Source organism: Trichechus manatus, unplaced genomic scaffold, assembly GCF_000243295.1.
Source record: "Trichechus manatus latirostris isolate Lorelei unplaced genomic scaffold, TriManLat1.0 scaffold00053, whole genome shotgun sequence".
Classification (NCBI taxonomy): Eukaryota; Metazoa; Chordata; class Mammalia; order Sirenia; family Trichechidae; genus Trichechus; species Trichechus manatus.
The window spans coordinates 5,255,073-5,274,595 of NW_004443989.1; the positions used below are offsets into that span (position 1 = coordinate 5,255,073).

General features: G+C 44.2%; 1 protein-coding gene across 2 annotated transcripts in view; it reads left to right on the forward strand.

The window, feature by feature from the left end:
- The window catches only part of PLCG2 (phospholipase C gamma 2), a 181,700-nt gene that overhangs the window by 145,031 nt on the left and 17,146 nt on the right, over positions 1-19,523 (forward strand). For both annotated transcript variants that reach the window (XM_004377718.3, XM_023732536.1), the window contains 6 exons: positions 1,732-1,834; positions 3,332-3,541; positions 5,355-5,500; positions 6,495-6,609; positions 7,628-7,795; positions 19,418-19,506. In XM_004377718.3, coding sequence (XP_004377775.1) covers positions 1,732-1,834; positions 3,332-3,541; positions 5,355-5,500; positions 6,495-6,609; positions 7,628-7,795; positions 19,418-19,506 — 831 coding nt within the window. The remainder of the gene's footprint in view (positions 1-1,731; positions 1,835-3,331; positions 3,542-5,354; positions 5,501-6,494; positions 6,610-7,627; positions 7,796-19,417; positions 19,507-19,523) is intronic.

The following is a 19,523-nucleotide window of genomic DNA, read 5'->3' on the forward strand; positions in this document are numbered from 1 at the left end:
CATATGGGGTTGCCATGAATCAGAGTTGACTTGACAGCAGCTGGCTTTTGGGAATTGTCAGTGCCTGTGGGTGGAGGCAATCTTATGGAACGAATTGGGTGCCCTAGTCTGTTCCACGGAGTGAGTTTCCCCATCCCTTGCAGAAGGAGGCATCTTGCAGGGCAGTCTGAGTAGCTACCACTTGGTGAGTGTTTGCTACATGCCAGACCATGTGCTAAGGCCTCCTCGTTTAATTCTCACCCAGCTGTCGGAGGTGGGCACTCATAGTAGCATCATTTTATGGTTGAGGAAATGGAGGCAGAGAGATGATATGACTTGCCTAGTTGATACCTCCGGTAAAAAGCAGGACCAGGTTTTGAACTCATGTCTCCAACTCCAGTTCCCCCTTTCTTAGCCACTGTGTTGCGTCACTTCTTTCACCAAGTCACCTTCTGCTACCTGAGCACTGGCCGCCTGCAAGCCTGCTCTCAGAGGATGTATCTCAGTGGGGAAAGCAGACCTAGGGTAGCGTCAAGTGGCTGTACTGTAAGACAGTGGGTGAGGGGTGGCACAAGGTGGTGCAAGGCCTCGAGCACACAGGAAGATGGGAGGAAGGCTATATCCCTTCCCAGTATTGGCTGGAGCGATCCACGAAGCTCCTTAGAGGAGGGCAGGTTTTGGGAGGAGGGGTGACCGCACAGACCAGCAGCGGACAGGGAGATGTTGGCAGCTGGGTGAAAGGTTGGCGGTTCTTGCCGTAGTGCACGGGGACCCAGGCGTGGACTGATGGGCTGGTGCGGGAGGCATTTGAGAGGGGTTACCCTCCAGGTGCTGGTGGCTGATGGTGTGTCGGGGCAAGGTGGAGTGGTAACTTGAGTGGGGTAGGAGAGGGGCCTTGGGCTGGGCTGGGTGCTTAAGCATCTGGCCTTGTCCCTGCCCCGCTGTGTAGCCTGGGGTAAGCTTCTTACCCTCTCTGAATGCTGCAGTTTTCTTTGCAAAGTGGAAATACTATTGGCCTCTCAGTGGGAAATGTGGACTAACTTAAGTAACATCCATAAAACACTTAGGGTGCGACACCTGATACTGTCTATCATACTCTCTCAAGGTTCTGCCTTGGCCAATGAGAGAGTGATAGAATTTGGGGAGCCTTGAGAGAGGTGCCTGGTTGGGGTGAAGTGAGGCATCCATCTTGACTTGGAGACTCTGAAGGAGTTAGAGTCAAGTGTGGGTCCTCCGAAGGAAAATGCCTGTGGGCCTGGGCCCCAGAGAGTCCTGGGACAGAGTGTGATAGGCAGTGGTGAGGGGGGGTACAGGGGACCAAGAGTGAGGACAAAGATGCTGTGGGATGTAGGCTCATGAGGCATGGGCTTTGAGAACTAGATTTTGACAGACTCTTAACAGTGCAGTTTTGGGGAAGGGGATAGGATGGGGACAGAGAGGGGTGGTGACAAAGAAGCCCCCCCCGATATCTGTTTTAGAGGGTGGTGGTTAGGGACTAAGCTAGACACAGAATCTGAGTGGAAGGAGCTCTGTCTAGATGTTTGGCAGTGAGAGGAAGGAAAGAGGGAGAGGGCAGAGGTTCGCTTAAGGAGAAGACAACCTTTGGCTCTGTTACAGATCTGAGTCTGCAGGAGGACAAGGGGGTGGTGGAGGAGGGGGGCTGCTGGCAGGAAACCTACACAGAGGTAGAAACTGGGAGGATAGCTGGCTGAGGGCTGAGGGCTGAAACTAAAGATGGTTGACTCCAAACAGGAGAACAACATGAAGTACTGGGAGAAGAACCAGTCAATCGCCATCGAGCTCTCTGACCTGGTTGTATACTGCAAACCAACCAGCAAAACCAAGGATAACTTAGGTAATATTTTCCCCTCGACTCTGCCTCCTTCCTGGGATGAAAATGATGCTTTCCCTCTGAGCCTGATACTGTCAGGGAGAGCAATGTGTGTGTGTCTGCTCCAGGCAAGGGCCTCACCTCAACTGTGGCCTCAGGGCAAGGAGGCTGGGGAAACAGACCCTTTGGTGTGCCCAATAGGAAAGCCTCTTAGAGGGTGTATGAGTTTCCTATGGCTGCTGTAACAAGTGACCACAAATTTGGTGGCTTAAAACAATACACATTTAGCTTCTCAGAGTTCTGGAGGCCAGAAATGAAAAATTGGCATCACTGGCCTGAAATCAAGGTGTTTGCAGAGCCACACTCTCTCCAGAGGCTCTAGGGGAGAATCTGTTCCTTGACTCTTCCTGCTTCTGGTGGCTGCCAGTATGCCTCGGCTTATGGCTGCATCACTCCAATCTCTGCCTCCGTGGTCATATTGCCTTCTCCTCTGTGTGTCAGATCGTGCTCTGCCTTCTCTCATAAGGACCCTGTGATTACATTTAGGGCCCGCCCAGATAATCCAGGATCACCTCCCCATCTCAAGATCCTTAACTTAATCATACTTGCACAGTCCCTTTTGCTATACATATAAGGTAACATTTCCCAGGTTATTAGGATCTGGATATCTTTGCAAGCCATTATTCAGCCGACCACAGAGGGATTGAAAAATGGATCTTCTACCACATTCTCCAAAGTAGCAAGTTCTCTAATGACCTAATGATGATGTTGTTCATATTTTATTTCTCTTTTCTTTGGGGGCTTTTGAACAACTCCTTATCTCTGATCTTAGGGATCTGTGATCCCAGGACGGACAGCCAGAGAAATAAAATACCAAGCCCCATGTTAACTGGGAGGTTGGTCCCTGGGTACTGCTACATGCCAGAGAAGTCAGAGCTCAGAACCAAACTCTGCCAAGCTCTGTGTGTTTGTTACGTGGCTGTCCTGCCACAGTTGGATGGGAGGGAGCAAAGCTTCAAGTGAAGACTCTTCCTTCCATTCATTCTCTTACTGACAGGCACCCCTTTCCTGTCACATCCCTCCCTGGGGGCAGCAGCTGATTCTGACTCCACCAAGACGCGTGGTTTATGCATCTGTGTCTGTAACATCCTTGATGAAGATGCCAGCTTTGTTCTCTGCATCTTCATTCCTAAGATCTGCTCATGCCTACTCTGTCCAAAACCACCCCTCCCTCTTTCTTAGCTGCCCCACTTTTGTGTTTTCTTGTTCAAGGCTGTTGGTAGTTTTAAGCAAAAAAATTTATAATAATGCTAATCTAAATGGCTGTGGGCAAACCGGGCCCCCCTTCTATCACCTGGGACCCTCGGAGGGTAAGAATACATTGTAGTAACAGGGCAATATCACCTTAAGCACTTGAACATCTTGTCCAGGAGAGAGATTCCTGCATCTAACCATTGCACAAGCCTTAAGAAAATGTATGGATGGGACACAAACTAAACAGTGACTTCCTTCTCTGTGCAGAAAACCCTGACTTCCGAGAAATCCGCTCCTTCGTGGAGACCAAGGCTGACAGCATCGTCAGACAGAAGCCCGTTGATCTCCTGAAGTACAACCAGAAGGGTCTGACCCGCGTCTACCCCAAGGGACAAAGGGTTGACTCTTCAAACTATGACCCCTTCCGCCTCTGGCTGTGTGGTTCCCAGATGGTGGCACTCAACTTCCAGACGGCAGGTAACAGAGGACTGATTGCAGTTACTAGTCCCAGATAACCACAGGTCACCCCAGACAGAGTCAGCTGGAGCCAGTGGTGTGATGTAGGTGTCCCAGAAAGAATGCTTTAAGAACTGCAACGTTGAACCAGAATGGTAGCATCGGGTCCATTGATTGAAGGCGGTGATGAAGAGGGCCAATGGACATCCCTGGCAGTGGGCATTAGTATTAGGCAGACCCTGTGGTGGCAAGTGACAGAAGCTGAGTCAGTTTGGCTGAAGAGGAAAAGGAAATGCCTTTGCTCATGTAATTAGAAAGTCCAGGAGTCAATTCTTAGCTTCAGGAACAGCTGGATCCAGGTTTCAGTGGCTGTCTTTGGGACTCTCTCCTCTCAGCCCACCCCTCTTTGAGAGCTCCATGCCCAGGCTTTTTTCCAGAGAGATCCATATGCTGGGAAAGACAGACATGCAAAACTTTTTTTTTTTTTTACACAAATGGGAGCATAAATCACAATGCTTTGCATTTTTGTTGTTATTTAAGAATCTCTTGGGAATCTACTCAGCAGCAGGCTCTTTTTATGGCTGTATAACACTCCATGAAATGGAGCCATAATTTGTTTAACAAGTCTGCTGTTGGTTCACATGTAGGAGTACATCTGGGGGGTCCGACAGCATGTGCATTGACATTTGGGTAAACTTTGCCCTGAAGACGATCATTGAACACCTGTGGCCAGTTGTGCCTGAGCTAAGACACCTTGCCAACACATTCCGGGTAGAAACGCAAATTGGTAAAATGTTTGAATAGGTCATTTTCAGCATAACTTCATTTTTGCCTGTCATTTGAGTTAAAATTGTTTTCCTTTCCACGGTGTGTCTTAGCTTTTACGGGAATTTTTTTTTTTTTCATGTAGAAATGTTTAGCTTTTAGTAGGTTTCAGTAACCTTTTACTTTTATGGTTCTGGGTGTTGTGTCATACTTGGAAAGGTGTTCCCCAGTCTGAAATTTTTTTTTTTAAATCTCATTATTTTCTTCCAATAATAAGGGTTTTTATGACAATCTTAAGACTTTTTTCTTCCAGTCAAAGATGTATTTTTAACAACTTAAGTGCAAACTGATAGTTCACTGTAGTTAATTGGCATTTCTATTGAAATTTCTCTTATTATGAGTCATATTGAGCCATTTTTCATGTGTTTAGAAAGCAACTGCATTTTCTTTTCTGTGAACTCTCTGCTCATGCTTTTTACCCAACTTTTCTAATGGGATGTAGGTATTTATCAGAGCTCTTAATAGGTTTAAAAAAACTCTCATGTATATACTCAAATCTCATTATTCGTGGATTCCAAACTTGTGAATTTTCCTGCTTGCTAAAATCTGTTTATAAGCCCAAAATCAGTACTTGTGGCACTTCCGCAGTCACGTGCAGAGTGGCGAACAGCTTGGTGGGTCGGTGTTCACAGCGACTTTACAGAACACAATGATTGCAAGTAATGAGAAGCAGCTGTATTTGCCTGTCATTTGAGTTAAAATGATCATCTTTTCCCACACCATTTGTCTTAACTTGTATGGGATTTTTTTTTTCACGTAGAAATGTTTAGCTTTTAGTAGGTTTTAATAACTCTTGCTTTTATGGTTCTAGATTTTGTGTCATATTTGGAAAGGTGTTCCCCAGTCTGAGATTGTTTTAATGCCATATTTTCTTCTACCCAGTTATCTCTTTCAACAACTGCCCAACTTATTTTTGAGGGAAAAAGGTATAAATCACTACCCACCTAGCCACTCCTGGCCCAGGAGGCCTGGGCTTTCTTGCCTGACAGTGGCTTGTTTTCCTTCCTAGATAAGTACATGCAGCTGAATCATGCCTTGTTCTCCCTCAATGGGCGGACAGGCTATGTCCTACAGCCTGAGAGCATGAGGATTGAGAATTATGACCCACTGCCGCCCGAGCCCCAGAGGAAGATCCTGATGACTCTGACTGTCAAGGTGACACCCGGCTCCCCTCTGTGCGGGAGGGCCCACCCAGGGGACCCGAAGCTGGTAGTGCTGTCCTCTTATTTCAGCAGTCAGCATCTCCCAGGAAGTGCGTCAGGATCTGTATTACACAGTACTCCAGAGGCATCTGGGAGGAAAAGAGAAGGGAGGGGGCCCCTCCCAAACCCACCTTGGTCCCTTTCCCTTGTTGTTTTGGGGGTGAGGTCTGACTGTCTCCCACTGGGTCAGGACAGCTTGCCAGGCTCAGCAGGGTCTCTCTGGGACCTTGTGATGTCAGCCTCTGGCCATAAAAAGGCAGAGAATAAGCATGAGGGGAGAATTTATCCCTCCAGTGGCCAGTTTTAGGGTCAAAGTTTTTTGTTTTTTTAAAATTCATCCATCTGTCAGAGAATAGTCGCCAGTTTTAGGGTCAAAGTTTTTTGTTTTTTTAAAATACATCCATCTTTCAGAGAATGTGTTGTCTCTTTGTAAGAGTTTTCATTTTTCCTCTTTTGAAAACTAAGGCAGGTAGAGAAATGAATTGCATTTCTTATAAGATTAAGGAAGAGAAAATGAAGCACATATAACCAAAGATCTTTACATAAAGACCAGTTGCCAAAGGAATTACCACACTCCTCTTGATCCTTTCCTGGGATGCGGGAAGCTGAGTGACTCTACGTCATATATGTGGGTCCCACCCGTATTTAGGTGTGTGCATTTATGTGCTCAGGTGAGAGAAATCACCTCTTGAGCAGACTGTGCCAGGGCTGAGATCCCGGCTCCATCCTTAATAGCCATGGAACTCTGTTCATCTCCCTTCCCTCACTCATCCACAAAAGGGAATTGGTGATGGTGCCCACCTCAGAAGGCTGCTGTGACTTTTCAGGCTGTCTTTGAACTTCCAGTATGCCATTAGAACCCACAGTAACCCCTGTGCCAGCCCCCCTCTGCAGAACTCGTTTAGCTCTACCCAGGGGTGCCCCAGTACTTACCTTTGGTGTCCTAGGTTCTTGGCGCCCGCCATCTCCCCAAGCTGGGACGAAGCATTGCCTGTCCCTTTGTCGAGGTGGAAATATGTGGAGCTGAGTATGACAACAACAAGTTTAAGACGACAGTTGTGAGTAAGTTGCCTGTGGTTCTTTCTTCTGTTAAAGGTTAAGCAAGTGGCGTCAGCTGTGGGGGCGCTCTTCCGTGAGGAGTCTGTGGCACAGGCTTGTTGTCCAGTTTTTTCACACACCCTCTTCGCTGCTACGGTTCAGCTCTGGGAGGAAACAAAGGGTGCTTTATTAAGTAGTTGGGCTTCTGCACGATGCGGTGCTTCTCTGCCCGCAGCTGAGGCCGGGAGTCCTAGCAAGACTTTGCTCCATTTACCAGGATGTCCTCTCTGTGCGACAGCCCTGATCTCATTCATCCTCTGAGTTGAGGGCTAAGAAGCAGAGACATGGGGAGAAAGAGATGTAGCTGACCTGACCCCAAGGGTTAGCCTGGCTGGGAGGGCTTACTCCATAGAGGGCAGAAAGGACAAGAGAAAAGCTTGCTCCTCCAGGTGAAGCCGGGAAGAGATGATGCATTTGGGGCCTTTTAAGGCCCAGTATCACTGCCTCCAGTAAAAGTAGCCCCAAGAACAATTCAGATGTCAACCAGTTAAACTGGGGAGTTGGGATGGAAGAGGTGTAAAGGGGCACATGATCTGATCTCCTCCCCCTTCTCTCTGAAGGCCGGGCCTGCTGCAGCAGCTTTACCAGGATTGCTTACTGGGGAAAACAACAGCAATAATTTTATTGAGATTATCTTGGATCTTGTGTAGATACATGTTTATTTACAGGGTTGCTTAAATGGTTCAAGGAGTCCGTGGGTGGTGCAAATAGTTGACGTGCTCAACTGCTAACTGAAAGGTTGGAAGTTTGACTCCACCCAGAGGTGCCTTGGAAGAAAGGCCTGGTGATGTATTTCAAAAAAATCAGCCATTGAAAACCCTGAGGAGCACAGTTCTACTCTGACACACAGGGGGTCACCCTGAGTTAGAGTTGACTTGACAGCAACTGGTTTAAAAGGATGCAAAGACAAAGGATGCAGAGAGAGTTTTACCGGGAAGGGCAGGACAGATGTGGCCTCTAATGAGCTCTAATCTCTCTCCAGATGATAATGGCTTAAGTCCTGTGTGGGCTTCAACACAGGAGAAGGTGACGTTTGAAATTTATGACCCAAACCTTGCGTTTCTGCGCTTTGTGGTTTACGAGGAAGATATGTTCAGTGATCCCAACTTCCTCGCTCATGCTACTTACCCCATTAAGGGAATCAAATCAGGTAAGAGGCTTGACTTGGGTTAGCATCATTCTGTGGTTTATACTGCTGGTTTTAAAAAGAATGAAAAAATCATTAGAAAGACAATTGGGCTGCTTGGGGAGCTGGTCTCCTTGTGATATCCCCCTGGCCTGGCAAACTTATAACCTAGCACTGAGCACTCAGGAGGAAGGTGAGCAGATGAGCTACTGTGCACTTCAAAGTGCAGACATCTGCCTGCAAAATTGGGTTTTTAGTTATGAACTTGACACTGTCATTTGATTACATGTTGAAACATCATAAGCCATTCACATGTTTGTCCTCAGCCAGGGCTGAGAGCTACACTGGATCTCATCTCTGCCTTCCCCCTGTCTGGTAGCTGGGGTTTGGCAGTAAGGAAAGCCTGTTAGCCCCTGGCTCACCTTTCCTGGGTGATTGTAGGCAGGTTACTCAAGCTTTCAGAGCTCCACCTTCTTCTTCTATAAAATTGGGATGGTGGGAGGGTTAGACTGACTTCTCTGCCTTGCTGTGATTTTCTTCCATGCTAAATACAAAACGCCTTCATGGTTGGAGAAGGGTCATTCTGTGTTTGCCTGGGACCAAGTGTTAGGGATTGAATTGTGTACCCCCAGAATATGTGTTATAAATTCTAACCCCTGTACCTGTGGTTTTAATCCCATTTGGGTTCTTTGTTATGTTAATGAGGCAGGGTTAGTGTATCTTCAGTCAAATCTCTTACAAAATATAAAAGGAGCAGATTAAGCAAGCAGAGATTGGGGGTAGGGGAGATAGATGCCAAGCCACATGGAAATCTCCAGCGAACTGGGAAACAGAAGCTGAAGAGACAAGGGCCTTCTCCCAGAACTGACTGAGAGAGAAAGCCTTCCCCTAGAAGCCTATGCTCTGATTTCGGACTTCTAGCCTCCTAAACTTTGAGAAAATAAATCTGTTTGTTAAAGCCCCCCCCGCCCTTGTGGTATTTCCGTTACAGCAGCACTGGATAACTAAGACACCAAGCCGAGCTGGGGTTGTGGCCAGCTCTTAAGGATCAGAATATCAAGGCTGAGCCTGTGGCATCCTAGGGGTGAGGGATTAAGAACCCAAGACCTCAGTGCTGCTTCTTGGGCAGGTATTTATCCAAGGTCCTGCTTGGTAAATGAGGCTGTCCTTACGTAGTGTATAACTTCTCTAGTTTACTTTCTCACTGCATTTTAGTATAATAGGCCTTCCTTGGATGTTGAATTCCCTTCTTGCCTTTCATTGGTATTTCTGCTAAATGAGGGATATGATTATAGATTCTTCTGGATTCCTCATGAGGTCACTGTTCCCGTTTTCTCAGGATTGTTTTTTCACCTTCAAGAGAAAACAGTCACTACGATTTTAGTTATCTGTATAGAAATATTATCTCTTCTCTTGATGTTGTTTGGAAACCTTGGGCTCAATGGGGAGCTGAACTGGGTCCTGTTTTCACTGTTTTTCTAAACTTGGTACTAAGAAAGGTAGAAATTTAGGGAATATCTGACATGTTCCATCAATCTGACAATTCCCACCATGGGGCACTGGCTCAACCACCAAGATGCATGCTGGGGTGCAGGTTTAAGAATGCAGATTGCCAGGCCGACCAAGGGGCACTCTGAACCAGTCCAGGGTGGGGCCCAGGAATCTGCATGTTCAGCCAACTCCTCATCTGGTTCCTGGACTGCACTTTGAGAAAACTGAGGCTGCCCATCTTACCACTGAGAAAAAATGAATTCTTAAGCAAAGAGGCAGGTTAAACAAGAATTTGGGAAAATGTTTGTCTGATTTTTTTTCTTTTAAGCACCAGAAATACCCATTCTCATAATTTACTGTATTATTGTATTAATTAGAACAAGTATTCATCTGTAAGCCCCAGAGGCTGAGACCTGACATTCCCTCTTGGTTATGATGTCAGTGAATCCTGGCTGAAAGCAGAGAATACCTGAAAGATGTTTACCTGTGTTTTATTGACTACGCAAAGGCATTTGACGACCATAACCAATTATGGATAACATTGAGAAGAATGGGAATTCCAGAACACTTAATCGTGCTCATGCGGAACCTGTACATAGACCAAGATGCAGTCATTCGATCAGAACAAGGGGATACTGCGTGGTTTAAAGTCAGGAAAGTAAAGTCAGGAAAGGTGTGCGTCAGGGTTGTATCCTTTCACCATACTTACTCAGTTTGTATACTGAGCAAATAATCTGAGAAGCCTGACTATATGAAGGAAGAATGGGGCATCAGGATTGGAGGGAGACTCATTAACAACCTGTGATATGCAGATGACACAACCTAGCTTGCTCAGAGTGAAGAGGACTTGAAGCACTTGCTGATGAAGATCAAAGACTACAGCCTTCAGTATGGCTTACACCTAAATATAAAGAAAACAAAACTCCTCACAACTGGACCCATAAGCAACATCATGATAAACAGAGAAAAGATTCAAGTTGTCAAGTGTCTCATTTTACTTGAATCCACAATCAACACCCAGGGAAGCAGCAGTCAAGAAATCAAACGACGCATTGCATTGGGCAAATCTGCTGCAAAAGACCTCTTTGAAGTGTTCAAAAGCAAAGATGTCACTTTGAGGACTAAGGTACACTAGACCCAAGCCATGGTGTTTTCAATTGCCTCATATGCATGTGAAAGCTGGCCAATGAATAAGGAAGACAAAAGAAGAATTGATGCCTTTGAATTATGGCGTTGGCTAAGAATATGGAATATATTATGGACTGCCAGAAAAATGAACAAATCCGTCTTGGAAGAAGTATAGCCAGAATGCTCCTTAGAAGCAAGGATAGCGAGACTTCGTCTCACATACATTGGGCACGTTATCAGGAGGAATCAGTCTCTGGAGGAGGAAATCATGCTTGGTAAAGTAGAGGGTCAGTGATAAAGAGGAAGGTCCTCAACGAGATGGATTGACATTGCCGCAACAATGGGTTCAAGCATAAAAACGATCATAAGGATGGCGTAGGACCGAGCGGTGTTTCCTTCTATTGTACATAGGGTTGCTATGAGTGGGAATCGACTTGACAGGACCTAACAATAACAACTTGGTTAAACTTGGCTCACCACCCTATGAACTACTTTAAATGCAGCAATATAGTTGTGGTTCTGAAGTTCACAATTAGCCTTTTTTCAGATTAGCCAAATAAATGAGGCTTAGTAATGACACTTCTTCCGATGCAGGAAGTGTTTTTGGTACACTCTTTCTTGCCCTTGCACGTGGGCCACAACAGATTTCTTTGTAGGGTAGCTGTGTTTGATGGCTCCTCACCCACCTTCCCTTGGGATCGCCTGCACAGACCAGCAGCCGCACTGCTCCCCAGTCCAGGAGTATGAGCTTTGCAGCCCCTCCCAATGCTTTGGAAAGAAGGCAGAGTCGAGGAACCCTCCTTACCTAACTTCACCAAATCGTGTTGATTTGTTTAGAAAGTCCTATGATGTAGCCTGGAGATTAAAAAAGAGTAAACCAAAAACATAACCTGGAGGATGGTTAACAATGTTACCCCCTCCCCATTAGACTCTGAGATACTCTCAGCAAGGACCTTCTCTCCCTCCTTCCCAGCTCTTAGAAAATCCTGGTGCAAACATACTCATGGAGGGAATGAAATACAAGGAACAAGTCCGTTTGTGCATAAGGCACTGGGCCTCCTGACTCCAGAATAAACTCTGCCCATTGCCATTGAGGACACTCCTTACCTTTGCAGCCACCTAGAGCTCAAAAGGAAAACATATTTATTTGTGTTGTTGTTGTTGTCATTGTTGTTAGGGTCGCTATGAGTCGGAACTGACTGAGTGGCACCTATGTACAACAGAACGAAACACTGCCTGGTCCTGAGCCATCCTCCACAGTTGTTGCTATGCGTGAGCCCATTGTTGCAGCCACTGTGTCAGTCCATGTCGTTAAGGGTCTTCCTTTTTTCCGCTGACCCTCTACTTTACCAAGCATGATGTCCTTCTCCAGAGACTGGTCCTTCCTTATAACAGGTCCAGAGTATGTGAGATGAAGTCTTGCCATCAGCACTTCCAAGGAGCATTCTAGCTGTACTTCTTCCAAGACAGATTTGTTCATTCTTCTGGCAGTCCATGGTATATTCAGTATTCTTAGCCAACACCATAATTCCAAAGTGTCATTTCTCCTTTGCTCTTCCTAATTCATTGTCCATCTTTCGAATGCACTGTTGTTGTTGTTAGGTGCCGTCGACACGGTTCCGACTCACAGCGACCCTATGTACTTCTTCCAGGACAGATGAGTTCATTTTTTTGGCAGTCCGTGGTATAGTCAACATTCTGTGCCAACACCAGAATTCAAAGGCATCAATTCTTCATCTTCCTTCTTCCTCGTCCAGGTTTCACATGTATATGAGGCAATGGAAAACACCATGGCTTGAGTCAGGCGTACCTTAGTCTTCCATATGACATCTTTGCTTTTCAGCACTTTAAAGAGGTCTTTTGCAGCAGATTTGCTGAATGCAGTGCATCTTTTGATTTCTGGACTGCTGCTTCCATGGGTGTTGATTGTGGATCCAAGTAAAATAAAACCCTTGCAACTTGAATCTTTTCTCTGTTTATCATGATACTGCTTATTGGTTCAGTTGTGAGAATTTTTGTTTTCTTTATGTTGAGGTGTAATCCATACTGAAGGCTGTAGTCTTTGATCATCAATAAGTGCTTCAAGTCCTCTTCACTTTCAGCGAGCAAGGTTGTGTCATCTGTATAATGCAGGTTGTTAATAAGTCTTCCTCCAATCCTGATGGCCCATTCTTCTTCATACAGTCCAGCTTCTCGGATTATTTGCTCAGCATACAGATTGAGTAAGTATGGTGAAAGGATACAGCCATGATGCACAGCTTTTCTGACTTTAAACCACAGTGTCCCCTTGCTCTGTTTGAACGACTGCCTCTTGATCCATGTACAGGTTCCTCATGAACACAATTAAGTGTTCTGGAATTCCCATTCTTCGCAATGTGATCCATAATTTGTTATGATCTACACAGTCAAATGCCTTTGCGTAGTCAGTAAAACACAGGTAAATGTCTTTCTGATATTCTCTGCTTTTAGCCAGCATCCATCTGACATCGGCAGTGATATCCCTGGTTCCAAGTCCTCTTCTGAATCCAGTTTGAATTTCTGGCATTTCCCTGTCAATATACTTCTACAGCTGCTTTTGACTGATCTTCAGCACAATTTTACTTGCATGTGATATTAATGATATTGTTCAATAATTCCCGCATTTGGTTGGATCACCTTTCTTGGGAATAGGCATAAATATGGATCTTTTCCAGCAGGTTGGCCAGGTAGCTGTCTTCCAAACCAAATTTCTTGCTGTAGACAAGTGAGCACTTCCAGCGCTGCATCTGTTCGTTGAAACATCTCAATTGGTATTCCGTCAATTCCTGAAGCCTTGTTTTTCGCCAGTGCCTTCAGTGCAGCTTGGACTTCTTCCTTCAGTACCATCTGTTCCTGATGATATGCTACCTCCTGAAATGGTTGAACGTTGACCAATTCTTTTTGATATGGTGACTCTGTGTATTCCTCCATCTTCTGTTGATCCTTCCTGGGTCATTTAATATGTTCCCTGTAGAATCCTTCAATATTGCAACTTGAGGCTGGAATTTTTTCTTCAGTTCTTTCAGATTGAGAAATGCTGAACACGTTCTTCCCTTTTCGTTTTCTAACTCCAGGTCTTTGCACAGTTCATTATATTTTACTTCGTCTTCTGGAACTGCCCTTTGAAATCTTCTGTTCTGCTTTTTTATAATTTCTTCTGTTGGCTTCTACAGTCAAGAACAATTTTCAGAGTCTCTTCTCACATCCATTTTGGTCTTTTTTTTCTTTTCTGTCATTTTAATGACCTTTTGCTTTCTTCATGTATACTGTCCTTGATGTCATTCCACAACTCATCTGGTCTTCAGTCATTAGTGTTCAGTGCATTAAATCTATTCTTGAGATGGTCTCTAAATTCAGGTGGCATATACTTAAGGTAATACTTTGGCTCTCGTGGACTTGTTTTACTTTTCTTCACCTTCAACTTGAACTTGCATAGGAGCAATTGATGGTCTGTTCCGCAGTCAGCCCCTGACCTTGCTCTGACTGATGACGTTGAGCTTTTCGATGGTCTCTTTCCACAGATGTAGTCGATTTGGTTCCTCTGTATTCCATCTGGTGCGGTCTATGTGTGTAGTCACCGTTTATGTTGTTGAAAAAAGGTATTTCCAATGACTAAGTAGTTGGTTGGTCTTGCAAAATTCTATCATGCTTTTCCTTGCATTGTATCTATCACCAAGACCATATTTTCCAACTGACGGTCATTCTTTGTTTCCAACTTTCACATTCCAATCACCAGTAATTATCAATGCTCCTCGATTGCATGTTTGATCAATTTCAGACTGCAGAAGTTGGTAAAAATCTTCAATTTCTTCATCTTTGGCATTAGTGGTTTGTGGGTAAACTTGAATAATAGTCATATTAACTGGTTTTCCTTACAGATGTGTGGATATTATCCTATCACCGACAGCATTGTATTTCAGGATAGATCTTGAAATGTTCTTTCTGATGACGAATGTAACGCATTCCTCTTCAGTTTGTCATTCTGGCACAGTAGACCACATGATTGCCTGACTCAAAATGGCCAGTCCCAGGCCATTTCAGCTCATTAATGCCTAGGATATATCTAGCTTCAAGTGTTCCATTTCATTTTTGACAACTTCCAGTTTTCCTAGATTCATGCTTTGTACATTCCACATTCTGATTATTAATGGACATTTGTAGCGCTTTCTTCTCATTTTGAGTCATGCCACATCAGTAAATGAAAGTCCCGAAAGCTTGATTCCACCCGCATCAAGGTCGACTCTACTTTGAGGAGGCAGCTCTTACCCAGTTGTATTTTGAGTGCTTTCCAACCTGAGGGACTCATCTTCAGGCACTACATCACACAATGTTATGCTGCTATCCATAAGGTTTTCACTGGCCAATTTTTCATAAGTAGGTTGCCAGGTCCTTCTTCCTAGTCTGTCTTAGTTTGGAAGCTCTACTGAAACCTGTCCACCATGGGTGACACTGCTGGTACTTGAAATACCAGTGGCATAGCTTCTAGCATCACAGCAACCTGCAAGCCACTACAGTATGACAAACTGACAAACGAGTGGTGAATTTATTATTGTGCAAGGTGCCTTAAACTCCTCCTTTTAATCCCTACAGCACTCCTGTGAAAGAGGCTTTTATCATCTGTGCTTTTAAAATATGAGCACTTTAGGGTGTAGAGTTATTAATTAACTTGCTCAAGGTCACACACCTGGTGGGACCAGAGCTGGGACCAGAGCTGGGATTCAAACCCTGGAAAGTCTGACTTCCACCCCCATGTTCCTCCTCCTCTGCAGGCCTCCCCATTCCCCCGGGGAAGTCGAAGCACTGATCTTACTTACAAAGATGTCTCGTTTTGGGTGTTTCACAGGGGAAAGGGAAAAAAACAATACTAAAGATAGAATCACTACATCCACACAATGAAATAATATTAGGCCATATAGTGTATGATTCCTTTTATATGAAATGTCCAGAATAAGCAAATCCATAGAGATAGAAAGTAGATTAGTAGTTGACAGGGGCGGGGTGGGGGGTGTGAAATACGGGGTTGACTGCTTAATGGGTATGGGGTTTCCTTTTGGGGTGATGAAATGTTTTGGAATTAGAGAAATGTTTTGGAATTAGATAGAGGTGTTGGTTTCACCACATTGTGAATGTACAAAATGCTACTGAATTGTACACTTTAAAATGGTTGATTTTATATGATGTTAACTTTGCCTCAAAACCCCCCCACAGAATCAAACGCTATTTGTGGTGTATTTGGGGAATGTCTTTCACCCCTAGCTCCGATATACACGAAGGGCTGCCCAGTGCACAAGAATGAGACGTGGGCAGCGAGAGGCGGTGCGTGGAGCTGGAGATACCTGGCAGGGTGGGTAGAGCTCAGGTCTCCAAATTCAGAGGTGTTTGCTGAGTGTCAGACAGCACCACCTTGCTTGGAACCACGTGATCAGGGAGGCTGTCAGGTAACCTGTGCACTCTAAACACGGCAGAACACTCAGCATTCCAATACATTCTAACAGCTGATCAGTGCCCAGACTTAGGACTTCTATTTGCGTCAACAAATTTGGAAGACAGCTACCTGGCCAACTGACTAGAAGAGATCTACATTTGTATATATTCTAAAGAAAGGAGATCAAATAGAATGTAGAAATTATCAAACAGTATCATTAATATCACATGCTAGCAGAATTTTGCTGAAGATAATTCAAAAATCACCATAACTGTACTCTGACAGGGAACTGGCAGAAGTTCAATCTGTATTCAGAAGAGTACATGGAATGAGGGATATCACTGCTGATGTCAGATGGATCTTGACCAAAAGCAGAGAATACTAGAGTGATGTTTACCTGTATTTTGTTGACTGTGTGAATCATAAAAGCAAATTATGGATAACGTTACAAAGGATGGGAATTCCAGAACTCTTAGTCATGCTCATGTAGAACCTGTCCACGGATCAAGAGGCAGTTGTTCAGACAGACCAAAAAAACCAAACCAAACCCGTTGCCGTCTGGTCGATTCTCATATCGACCCTGTAGGACAGAGTAGAGCTGCCCTATATGGTTTCCAAGGAGTGGCTAGTAGATTCAAACTGCTGACCTTCTTGGTTAACCCCCTGAGCTTTTAACCACTGCACCACCAGAGCTCCCTCTTCAAACAGAACAAGGGGATATTGTGTGGTTTGAACTCAAAAAAGGTGTGCAGCAGGGTTGTATCCTCTCACCTTACTTATTCAATCAGTATGCTGAACAAATAATCCAAGAAGCCAAACTACATGAAGTAGAATACCGTGTCAGGATTGGGGGAAGACTCATTAACAACCTGCGATATGCAGATGACACAACCTTGCTTGCTGAAAAGGAAGATGACTTGAAGTACTTACTTGATGCAGGTCAAAGACTACACACCTTCAGAATGATAAAACAAAAATCCTCACAACTGGGCCCATAAATAATATTGTGATAAATGGAGAGAAAAACTGAAGTTGTTAAGGATTTTATTCTACTTGGATCAACAATCTTTGCTCATGAAAGCAGCAGTCAAGAAATCAAATTACATATATTTGAAAATTTTTATAACAACATGTCAGAAAAATAAAACTCAGTCTCCCTTTATGGAAAAATTATGGTTATGAAATAGAATGCAAATATTACACCCCATGTTGATATAAAAATAACAACATATATAACAACATATCCAAATTAGGGAAAGAAAAGGGATGGAAGGTGCAGGGTTGTATAAGCATGCCAATTTCCTCATCACAGGTAGTGGAAAGTGAGAGTTGCAACAGATGTTTACAGGTAATAAATGAACTAATAATATAAAAAGTTCTCTAGGAGAATAAGAATAATAATGGAACAAGCCAGAGCCTGAATGGTGCAGGGCACCAAGGAAACAGTGGGAATGCCCTAATTTGGGTTTTGCTCATTGAGGAGAATTAGTAGGTAAGATTATAAATAAGTTTTCAAGACAACCAAGGGCCATATAGTGAATCTTCAACAGAGAGAGGTTGTCTTAGTTTTCTAGTGCTACTATAACAGAAATACCACAAGTGATGGCTTTAACAAACACAGAATTTTATTCTTTGAGTTTAGGAGGCTAGAAGTCTGAATTTAGGGCACCAGCTCCAGGGGAAGGCATTCTCTCTCTGTAGGTTCTGGGGGAATGTCCTTGTCCATCTATCTTTGCCTGGTCTAGGAGCTTCTAAGCTCAGGGACCCTGGGTCCAAAGGACACGCTTAGCTACCAGCACTTCTTTCTTTGTGGTATGAGGTCCCCCTCCTCTCTGCTCGATTCTCTCTTTAGTATCTCAAGAGAGATTGACTCAAAATACGCCTAAACCTGTAGATTGTGTCCTGCCTCATTAGCATCATATAGGTTAGGATTTACAGCATACAGGATAATCACATCAGATCATAAAATGGTGGATAGCCACACAATATTGGGAATTATGGCCTAGCCAAGTTGACAAACATTTTAGGGGGACACAGTTCAATCCAAAGTAGAGGTAAAAGGGAAACTGTAAGATTCAGAATTGCTTAGTTAGGGTACTATCCTTTGTGATTTAAAAGAATCTCAAACAGTACACCAATGTTTACAGCAGCACTATTCATAATAGAAAAAAGGTGGAAACCACCCAGGTACCCTTCAACAGATTAACAGATACACAAAATGTGGTATATCCACGCCAAACCAAACCTATTGCCGTCCAGCCAATTCGAAATCATAGCAACCATATAGGACCTATAGAACTGCCCCATAGTGTTTCCAAGGAGCAGCTGGTGGATTTGAACTGCCGACCTTGTGGTTAGCAGCTGAACACTTAACCACTGCGCCACCAGGGCTCCATATCTATGCAGTGGAATATTATTCAGCCGTAAAGAGAAATGAAGTCCTGATACATGGTATGACATGGATGAACCTTGAAAACGTGCTAAATATAATAAATCAGACACAAAAGGACAAATACTAGATGATCCAATTTACGTGTTCCTGCTTATATCCACAATAGGCAAATGCATAGAGACCAGTGTTTATTAGTGGTTACCAGGGACCGGTAGGAGGGAGAAGTGGGGAGGTATTGCTTAAGGGGTACTGAGTTTCTGTTAAGGGTGATGAAAAAATTTGGAAATGGGTAATAGTTGTACAACATGGTGAATGTAATGCCACTGAATTGTACACATAAAAATGGTTGAAATTGTGCCATTTTGTTATATATATTTCACCACAATAAAAAATATTGAAAGAAAGGAACTCAAGCACATGCCTAGACTAAGATACTGTTAACAGTGGTTTCTTCTATGATAGGGACCATGATTGGGTGGGAGGAGGCTTCTGTTTTTACTGTGTATTCGTTTATACCACTGAATTAAAACAAGCAAAGAAACCCTTGAGATGTGTCGTTTTATACATCACTTCATGTTGGGGGGGAAAAAGATTCAGCGCCACCTCACCTCCCAAATAAAAATAAACAGTTAAATGACTGTCAGACACAGGCTCTCATTGTAAGTAGAGAATGGCTTTCAGAGGACGATGATCAATACTGCTATGAACTGCCAAGGGACAGAAAGATTTCCTGCCACTGGAAATCTTTAAAACTATAACACAAAACGCTTCAGTGTCCCGTGCTTTGTAAAGGCCTACGTGGAGGAAATGGATGTGAGGATTCATTACTCCTTTGAGTCTTCTGGCCTTAGGAGCTTTTACAGAATTGAACCACATCTGCAGTTACTCTGAATTCAATGCGGAATGTTCTGTGGGTTTTAATTCTATTTTGAATGAGTCATTTTTGCTTCTATGTGGCAGATATTTTTACTTCACTTCCCTATATGCCTGTCATTCAAAGCCACCATTCTCTAAGCCCTTGTCTTCCTAACCATCAGGTTGGGACTTCTGGCTTCCAGAAAGTCAGCCCCCAGCACAGGGCAGGGACCTCTCTTCTCCTTGAACTGGGCATTGTGATCTCTGCATAGCCCAGGGAAGCCAAGGTCTGACATTAATGACCTGCCTTTACATTGTTTTCCCATCCTTGCTGCAGGATTTAGATCTGTTCCTCTCAAGAACGGGTACAGCGAAGACATGGAGCTGGCATCCCTCCTGGTTTTCTGTGAAACGCGGCCGGTCCTGGTGAGTGTCTGGAATGC